Here is a 10715-nt window from a genome sequence, read left to right on the forward strand (position 1 = left end):
TTACCGGAAGCGGTTGGTCGCAGTTATTTTGGCTAAAGGTTGTGCACCCAAGTATTAGGCTGAGGGTGCAAATACTTTTGTCTGGCCCATTTTTGGAGTTTTGTGTGAAATGATCAATGTTTTGCTTTTTGCTTCATTCTCTTTTGTGTTTTTTCATTTAAGACAAATTAAATGAAGATAATAATACCAAAGAATTTGTGATTGCAATCATTTTCAGGAAGAAACTGAGTATTATCTGACAGAATTGCAGGGGTGTCAATACTTTTGGCCACAACTGTACATACACACCCACATTGAGCTTTATATATTAGATTTCATATAGTTCTACATAGCCGATTAGCGGCTGAAACATTTGCCGGCTTCAGTAAAATCGTTCCCCAACCCGACATGAAATGACACATGGTTTACATACAGTAAACCATTTCATTTCATTTTTTTTATATGTCTTTCACTAGTAATTAGATGAGGGTTCGTGTGGATATTGGTGATTTTTTACGTTTTTTTTTGCAGGTCATGGTTTATTTTTGGAATAGCAGAGTAATAAAAATTTGTTAAAATCTTGGTGTCTTAATTTCATTAAAAGACTTTTTAATGTCTGTGTGTGGTTTTTAACCCTTTCATAGTCTGGGGTTAATAATGGATCAGTGTCTTATTGACACCTCTCCATTATTAATCGGCTTAAGGTCACCTTACAGTCGAATGGTGACATTAATCCTTTGTTATTAACCCATTTGCCACTACTACAGGGCAATGGGAATAGAGAGGATAAGTGCTAGAAATGGCACATTTTATAGATGCGCCATTTCTGGGGTGTCTGGGGGCAGATTTTTGTAGCCGGGGGGGGGGGGGGGGGGGGGCAAAAACAATGGTCCCTCAAGGCTATTAAAATCTGCCCTCAGTCACCTGCTTTACCTCTCTGGTTAACAAAATACCGCGGGAGCCCACGCAATTTTTTACAAAGAATTAACCCTTTAAATTAAAACCTACACCTCCCAAATTTTACATATAAACCCTCATTTAATTAATAGTGAAAGACATATAAAAAAAAGCATGAAATGAAATGGTTTACTGTATGTAAACCATGTGTCATTTCATGTCGGGTTGGAGAATGATTTTACAGAAGCCGGCAATTGAATTAGCGGCCATTCTGCTATGTAGAAATCTATGAAATAAATATATATATATATATGTGTGTCTCAATGATGTGTGTGTATGTGTGTGTATATATATATATATATATATACAGTGGGGCAAAAAAGTATTTAGTCAGTCAGCAATAGTGCAAGTTCCACCACTTAAAAAGATGAGAGGCGTCTGTAATTTACATCATAGGTAGACCTCAACTATGGGAGACAAACTGAGAAAAAAAAATCCAGAAAATCACATTGTCTGTTTTTTTTTCATTTTATTTGCATATTATGGTGGAAAATAAGTATTTGGTCAGAAACAAGCAATCAAGATTTCTGGCTCTCACAGACCTGTAACTTCTTCTTTAAGAGTCTCCTCTTTCCTCCACTCATTACCTGTAGTAATGGCACCTGTTTAAACTTGTTATCAGTATAAAAAGACACCTGTGCACAACCTCAAACAGTCTGACTCCAAACTCCACTATGGTGAAGACCAAAGAGCTGTCAAAGGACACCAGAAACAAAATTGTAGCCCTGCACCAGGCTGGGAAGACTGAATCTGCAATAGCCAACCAGCTTGGAGTGAAGAAATCATCTGTGGGAGCAATAATTAGAAAATGGAAGGCATACAAGACCACTGATAATCTCCCTTGATCTGGTGCTCCACGCAAAATCCCACCCCGTGGGGTCAGAATGATCACAAGAACGGTGAGCAAAAATCCCAGAACCACGCGGGGGGACCTAGTGAATGAACTGCAGAGAGCTGGGACCAATGTAACAATGCCTACCATAAGTAACACACTACGCCACCATGGACTCAGATCCTGCAGTGCCAGACGTGTCCCACTGCTTAAGCCTGTACATGTCCGGGCCCGTCTGAAGTTTGCTAGAGAGCATTTGGATGATCCAGAGGAGTTTTGGGAGAATGTCCTATGGTCTGATGAAACCAAACTGGAACTGTTTGGTAGAAACACAACTTGTCGTGTTTGGAGGAAAAAGAATACTGAGTTGCATCCATCAAACACCATACCTACTGTAAAGCATGGTGGTGGAAACATCAAGCTTTGGGGCTGTTTCTCTGCAAAGGGGCCAGGACGACTGATCCGGGTACATGAAAGAATGAATGGGGCCATGTATCGTGAGATTTTGAGTGCAAACCTCCTTCCATCAGCAAGGGCATTGAATATGAAACGTGGCTGGGTCTTTCAACATGACAATGATCCAAAGCACACCGCCAGGGCAACGAAGGAGTGGCTTCGTAAGAAGCATTTCAAGGTCCTGGAGTGGCCTAGCCAGTCTCCAGATGTCAACCCTATAGAAAACCTTTGGAGGGAGTTGAAAGTCTGTGTTGCCAAGCGAAAAGCCAAAAACATCACTGCTCTAGAGGAGATCTGCATGGAGGAATGGGCCAACATACCAACAACAGTGTGTGGCAACCTTGTGAAGACTTACAGAAAACGTTTGACCTCTGTCATTGCCAACAAAGGATATATCACAAAGTATTGAGATGAAATTTTGTTTCTGACCAAATACTTATTTTCCATCATAATATGCAAATAAAATGAAAAAAAAACAGACAATGTGATTTTCTGGATTTTTTTTTCTCAGTTTGTCTCCCATAGTTGAGGTCTACCTATGATGTAAATTACAGACGCCTCTCATCTTTTTAAGGGGTGGAACTTGCACTATTGCTGACTGACTAAATACTTTTTTGCCCCACTGTATATATGTGTGTATATCCATTCTTTCTATTCTTTATTAAACCTGTCAGTTTGACTTTACTGTATCGTGAACTGAATTGCCGGCTTTTCTAAAGGACACCGGATGCGTATTTCTCGCAAGTCACACATCTGGTCCATGTGTAATGCGTTGTTTTTGCGCACCCATAGACTTGCATTGGCGTATTATGGGCGTAGTACGCTGACAATCGCAGCATGCTGCAATTAGCACGGACCATAAAATACGCGCGATAAATATACGGCTGATGGGAGCTTCCCCATAGAGAATCATTGGTCCGTGTGCAATTTGTGGTTTTTACGCCTCTCACTCGTCCGTATTTCTCTCTAGTGTGACCCCGGCCTAATAGAAACATTTGCACCACTTCTGCCTTTTTTCACTCACTCCTGGTTTTGGCTTACAAATACTGGGGAAAGAAACTCACCAAATACTAGATGTGTGCATGTGGCCGTACTCAAAAATTGGTCCGAGTTTCATCAGCATTTCTTATCAGTCTCCTTGGAGTTTGGTCCAAATTTCATCAGCCTTTTTCGATTTAAAAATCTGGAGGTTTTAAATCTTCTTTTAAACAGTCTGTGAAAAACAGACAGCCCACAAATGGCATCCAAGTTGTGTCTGATTTTTTTCACTGACCCATAGACTTGCATTGATGAGACTGATCTGAGAACTGGCTCAAAAACAGACGTCTCCATAATTTTGTGCAGACCATTCAGTCTGTAAATGTGAACTCGCGCATAGACTATAGTGTGGTAAGCACACTACCCAAACCCATTTCCCTTATCAAGGGATTGGCCACACTTTGGATATCAATGAAACATACTGATCATTGTAGACAATATGCTACATCCTGATCAAAAAAGTGTGATAGAAAAAGTCATTGAACAAAAAATTACAATCTTTATTCCAACATATACATATAAAATAAAGTGCCTCATACCATAGAAAGATCAAAATTTAGCGTATACATAAGTTTCAGGGACATAAAAAGAGACATATATTCCCAAATGCATATCAGAATAATGCACAAATATTTGCTGTGATATCTACAAACATATAAGACCAAAATGTCACTAAGATCTCACATTATTAAAAGTATACCATTTCATTTATTGTACAAAGTTAAATTAGCCCTTGCAGCTTATTTATCCATAGCAAATATTTCTTTTATCATTGTAATAACCACATGGCCTGAAAAATTATAATCCACATAATATTTTAAATTAGCACTATAATATTCACACATGAGTATAGCACACTCCAAGCCGCACTATTAAATGAGTGTGTATCCTGCATTAAAAACACAGGAATCTCATTAAGGCAGTTCCCAATGCTGCCATGTGCCTCGCACAGTGCAAAGTCTTATTATAGACCTAAGCACATAAGGCGGCTGCAAGTGCTGCCATTGTATTACACAGAAAGCTCTACTTATGATGGCCAACAATCAGATATGCAAGTAATGCTATAGATGTCTCATAAATACATATTACCTGTTCCCAGCTTTTGTTACATGGATGCCGAATGGCCCGCTAAAAGATCCTAAACCCCGACGCGCGTTTCACTGTCAATGCTTCCTCCAGGGGGTGTGTCTATGAAATGGACCGTCACATTATTTGTATCAAATACTGACCAATCACGAAGAAGAGGGATTGGCCATCGTGACTCATTCATTCATAAATCTACTCGCTAGTTGCAGCCGAATTAGAATTAAAGACAGGTGACATGTTAACGACTGTTATACCACATCCAATTATAACGCGGCCGTGCTGATTAAAGCCAAGTCAAGATAGATTCTAGCAATGCGATCCTGATGTACTAAAAATGTTCTCAAGTTTCCTGCAGCGCATTCAGTTATAATGGTGCACAACATTGCCTCGCATTTCTTTATAATAAGGCAGTGCTGACAGCCGCCAAGTCATCTCAAGACATAACAATATAATGCAGCCGAATTAGAATTAAACACAGGTGGAATGTTAATCACTGTCATACCGCATCCAATTATATCGCGGCCGTGCTAATAAACACCAAGTCAAGATAGATTCCAGCAATGCGATCCTGATGTACTAAAAATGTTCTCAAGTTTCCTGCAGCGCATTCAATTATAAGAATGCACAATATTGCCTCACATTTCTTTATAACAAGGCAGTGTTAACAGTCGCCAGAGCATGTGAAGACATAACAATATAGTGCTGGCATTGTTGCACATGCAAATTAGATCATACCAGTATAATACCAACATGCTGAGAGCTATCTCCAATTTCAATTAACCATTTCACCCTTCAGCCCGTCTAATAAATTTAAAGCCATATCACAGCTAAGGCCGGAGTCACACTAGCAATTAAATCGGACGAATGCAATGCGATAAAAAATCGCATTGCATTCGTCCCAATGCTATTCTATGGGGCAGCTCCCATCATGCATTTTTTATTGGATCCAATCGTCGGACAGAGACAATCGCAGCATGCTGCGATTGTCACCGATTTTTGGATCGGATTCGACAATGCAAGTCTATGGATGCGATTAAAAATCGTATTGAAAACGCACCACACGTGTGACTTGCGATTAAATCGCAAGACTTCTCCTGGGCAACAGGAAAGAGCAGGAGGCATGGCCAGGAAGCTTGGGTATGCAAATTTCTCTTGCAGCATAAAAAAACCCAGGAAGAACGCCTCCACGGAGTCCTCCATCATGCCCACGCCAGTCAATGTGGAAATGCTGATAGTTCTGGTCCAGGAGAGGCCACATCTATGGGACAAGAGAGATCCCCACTATGCTGACCGCAGACGCAGGGAGGCAACGTGGACAAGAATCTGTGGCCAGATGTTCCCTGGATATGCGGCAAGACCTCGTGAGGAGCGTGACCAAATTAGTAAGTGAAAGAATGTGTACACATTATCAAATCGCCAAATCTAATCTGCACAATGTAAGGCCCAATAAGTGTCGTCATTGCTCAGACATCAGTAATTAATTACTTCACCTTTTTTTTTGGCCCATATTTACAACATCAACATTCCAACTCCCTGACTGGTGGCCGCATGAAGATTTTGCCTTAAAAAAATTTAAATTATTCAGCTAATTGTTCTGCCACCAAATGCAGTGATCTTCTTTTTTTAGGGCCTGTATCTTAGCCACTATATAACTAGTGTTTTTGTAAGAAAAACATCATAGATGTTCGCATTAATACCACAGGATTTTTTACATTTTTTTAGCAATTATGTTTTTTCGAAGGTTCTTTGTAGTAGGCCCCAACCTTTTTTTTTTATTTTGGATTGGTGTGGAGTCAGCAGGAATATAAATCATATGATTTGTAAAAATGTGTGCCTAAGCATAGGTTAACCCTTGATACCATAGCCATATGTGTGTAGTAACTAAATCCTGTGTTTTTGTTAACATTGTAGTGAATGATGTGACAAGGTGTTGGCGCAGCTGCAGGGACACATATAGGAGGGAGAGACAGCTGAGGTCCCGTAATGGAGCGGCCGGAACCACCAAGAGGAAATACCTCTATTACGACCGCCTACATTTCCTGGCTCCTGTGATGGAGCTGAGACCGTAAGTACATGATTTAATGTAGTACTTTGTATATTCTGTATGCACAATTTACTTTATGTTATTTTTACCATTGTAGCACCGAGTCAAACCTCACAGAGAGGGAGACGGGTTCCGACTCTGAGGTGCTGAATGATCCTGAGTCGGATGTTGCTGCAGGATCCGGCCCATCTGCAGGACTTCCCAGAGCAACACCACCACCACCACCAAGATCACCACCACCAGAATCAGTTTGCCAGCCAGCACAGCCTGAAGACCGGGGCAACAGTAGCAGCCCCACCATGCCACTGGAGACCTCGCCACAGCCTTCTGCCCTACCACGACGAGGCAGGTGCAGGAGAGAAGGAGCAGCTTCGGGAACAAGGATGCAGGTTGACCGAGGTGTATTGAACTTCTTGTCCACAGCTGCTCATGATGATGGGGAGGAGGCTTATGGGCGCAGTCTTGCACAGTATTTGAGGGCAATTCCCCGTGGGTACAGGCTGCGTACGAGAGGGGCTCTCCAAATTGTTTTGGATGGCAGCACACCACCCAATAATCCCCGCAGTGTCTTTCAGTTTCTTGAAAGGTGGCAGCTGTCAGATGAGAATCAGATTGATAGGCTGGTTGGACTTGATGTGACAATTCAACCATCCTTGGAACCTGTTCCTCCTCCTCCTCCACGGGTGACAACACCTCCGCCTCAGCCTGCACACATCCCCAATGTGGCTCCACAGGTCCAATATATGGGGCAGGGCGCACATGCCCAATATGGCCACTTTAACTTACCCAATGTTGGTGGTTGGCCCCAACATGGGTATGTTGGACATGGACATATTGGGGGATATGGGCAATTTGGGCAGCCCTACCAGGACTACCCACAACAATATCCAAATTACCCCTACCAAAACCAACAAAATGATCCTGGCAGGATGCAACAGATGCCACAGCCAGCTGCCAGTGCACAGGGGGACAGAGATGTGGGCCAGCAACCAAGGCCAAATGTACAAAGAGGCCCCCCACCTTCACCACCCCCAACCTACCATGACTTGTAGGTTTTCCTTTTTACATTGTTGGTAGGTTTTGTGTATTCTACATGATATTTAATTTTTTGATTGTAATGTTTAAAACAAATGTGCTGACAACATTAGGCCATAGGCCAGTACTATGGTTATTTGGTACGGCAATAAGCCAAAAAAAAACAAGTAATAAACTTGGCTATATTCACAATGTGTATCTGTTCATGTACGTACATGTTCTGTAATGTGTTAGATAGATATAGTAACAAGTATTGGTTAAAAAATATTAACAAAAAGGTGAAGCAAACAATCTTTATGAGAACACAACACTACCAAACCACTACATAGATACGGCATCATCTTGCCATGGAGTTGCACCCTGAGGTGTTATGAAATAATTTGTAAACACATCACGTACTTTGAGTCCGCAAATTGGACGACGGGGTGGGTTTACATGTGTCCTAGGCCTAGACACATTAGCAGAGTCCACTTGAGCATCATCATATGAGGGGCAGTCATGAATTCTTGTGAAGTTATGTAGAACAACACAGGCTTTAATAACTTCATTGACATTAGCTTCACTCAGCTGAATTGCGGACTGTAGGACCCTCCATTTGGCCGTAAGAATGCCAAAGGCACACTCCACCAGTCGCCGAGCACGTCATAGGCGATAGTTAAATATTCTCCGCCGGTGGTCAAGGGTTCGTCGTGGATATGGCCTCATGACATGTCTGCTCAATTGAAGTGCCTCATCTGCTACAATAACATAAGGCACCGGTTCCAGATTTGAGTTGGGAAGCTGACGTGGTGGTGGTAGGTCAAGTTCATTGTTACGCAGCCGCCGACCCATAATGGAAGAAGTGAAGACTCTGGAGTCTCCAGTTCTTCCATAGGCCCCAATATCTACAATTATAAACCTGTAGTGAGTGTCAACCAAAGCCAACAATACTACTGAAAAATATTGTTTATAATTATAGAATTGGGACCCTGAGTTGGGCGGCTTACGCACACGGATGTGCTTCCCATCTAGAGCTCAAATACATTGTGGAAACTGGCACATGTCCTCAAATCCACGGGAGATACACAACCAGTCAGGCATTTTGGGCTCTGGCATTACCACATGATGGAGTCTGGTCCAGATTTCGAAGCATGTAGACCGTACAATGCCAGAGATTGTTGATTTCCCAATTAAAAATTCTAAATGCAGACCAGCATATGAAAGGCCAGTTGAAAGGAACCTAAAAAAAGGAAAATAAAAAACATTGAGTACACAGCCCAACAAACAACAGATACAGTTTCAAAAACATTTAAAGTCGAGGAAGTCTAAAGTAGGCATGATGAACATTACATTACATGCCATGGCTTGGTTACGTAAGCCACAAGCATACAAATTTTTTTGGTAAATGTTTTCTACATCATTTAAGATAATAGGGCAATACAAAATAAGATTCAAGGTGTGCTAAATAAATATGCAGCTTCACACATCATCAACATATTGGTTTGAGACATTCCGTAAGGTGAGGAATAGACGCTCCTCTGCAGAAATAGCTTTGCGCATCCTCGTGTCCTGAAACGTGATCCCAGGGCGCACAATCTCCAGCAAAATATCAAAGGCAGCAAGGCTCATCCGATGGCTACGCAGAGATGTATAGAGACGGTGGAAATGGCCTTTAGATATCATTCGGAGCAAAAGGGGATGGACCCACATTCGCCTACGCCTCCTCGGATCCACAATCACAGGGTATTGCTCTCCAAAACGTCGGGATAAAACCCAATAGAAAAGAACACGCTCAGTGGTGTAAAAAGTCAGCCTGTCTGTCATGTTTAGCACAAAGCAGAGCTAACCAAATCCAAGCAGTGACTGTATTTCAAAGGTCGCAGCCTCACACCTGTAGGAGAGGCCATAAATATAGGGTGCGATGATTTTTTAAATGAGTTTCAGGCCTAAAAACCGTTATTTGTCAATTTTGTATGGTCAGATAAAAAAAATCGGCAGACGGATGTGAAACGGATCCTTACATGCGATTAAAATCGCATCAATGAACAAAAATCGCATCAAAAACGGATCACAGGTTAAGATACCTTTGTGCGATTACGGACCATTAAAATCGGATCTTTTTTTCATCGTTGTGTGTGACTCCAGCCTAACAACTACTATGGCGCTTGATATATTATAGCAGGCTGTTACCAGCAACCCTAATCACCTGGACTTTCTAAGCTCACTAACGTACTTGAGCCAGCCTTATATAATAAAATAATAATCTTTATTTTTATATAGCGCTAACATATTCCGCAGCGCTTAACAGTTTGCACACATTTTCATCACTGTCCCCGATGGGGGCTCACAATCTAAATTCCCTATCAGTATGTCTTTGGAATGTGGGAGGAAACCGGAGTACCCGGAGGAAACCCACGCAAACACGGGGAGAACATACAAACTCCTTGCAGATGTTGTCCTTGGTGGGATTCGAACCCAGGACCCCAGCGCTGCAAGGCTGCAGCGCTAACCACTGAGCCACCGTGCTGCCTTATATGTCTTCATTAGATATACTTACACAATTATAGATAGATAACAAAATATTTTTTTAAATATAATCGTTCATATTAAAACAAACGTCAGTGTTAGGGTACCATTACACCTAGCGATGTACCAGTGATCCCTACTAGCGATATGACGCGGTCAGGATCGCTGGTGCATCGCTAGGTGGTCACTAGTGAGCTGCCACTCAGGCAGATCTCACCAGCGACATCGCTTGGGACGGGGATCGCTACTTACCTGTCAGACGCGGCGATCCTGCGTCCTCCCGCCCGCCTCCACGCGTCGCTCGTTGTCACAGCAGGAAGCGCCGCAGGAAGTGGACGACGAGGAATGGTCCAGCAGCTTCTCGCGCGATCAGCGATAACCAGCGGGGGAGTCGGTCGGAGGTAAGTATCACATGCAGCGATATCGCTAGCAATATCGCTGTAACGTCACAAAATCGGTGACTTTACAGCGATATTGTTAGCGATATCGCAGTGTGTAACGGGCGCTTTACTATAGTAGTTATCCACTACATTAAAAAGTCAAGGAAACAGATGTTATTAATTTTAACACCTAGTATGTTCACAGCAGAGGGGCAATGAAGGGCATTTTTTTCACTAAAGAAAAAGGATTACATATATGCCTTTTATCTACATCGTTTCACAACAGTAAAATACAGTTCCCGATATATATCAAAGATATTATTTCTGAAGGATTATATAGACCCAAATTAATAAAAAATAAAAAGTAATAAATTATATTTTTTTAAATATTAAAAAAGTGAAA

General features: G+C 42.0%; 1 protein-coding gene across 1 annotated transcript; it reads left to right on the plus strand.

Moving 5' to 3' along the window:
- Positions 1–2813: 2813 nt before the first annotated feature.
- Positions 2814–8359, plus strand: LOC141073503 (uncharacterized). The gene is made up of 2 exons (XM_073560752.1): positions 2814–6413; positions 6490–8359. The coding sequence occupies exons 1-2, from the start codon at positions 6217–6219 to the stop codon at positions 7442–7444; spliced, it is 1152 nt and encodes a 383-aa protein (XP_073416853.1). The 5' UTR covers positions 2814–6216; the 3' UTR covers positions 7445–8359.
- Positions 8360–10715: the final 2356 nt, after the last annotated feature.

Source organism: Dendrobates tinctorius, unplaced genomic scaffold (assembly GCF_039654945.1).
Source record: "Dendrobates tinctorius isolate UK_male_01 unplaced genomic scaffold, ASM3965494v1 ptg000304l, whole genome shotgun sequence".
NCBI classification, from domain to species: domain Eukaryota; kingdom Metazoa; phylum Chordata; class Amphibia; order Anura; family Dendrobatidae; genus Dendrobates; species Dendrobates tinctorius.

Excerpts from the sequence above, each read along its gene's own strand:
- LOC141073503 (XM_073560752.1), top strand. The coding sequence starts at position 6,217 with ATGTGTGTAGTAACTAAATCCTGTGTTTTTGTTAACATTGTAGTGAAT. Across the intron at positions 6,414-6,489 it reads CCTGTGATGGAGCTGAGACC|CACCGAGTCAAACCTCACAG; the intron begins GTAAGTACATGA and ends TTACCATTGTAG.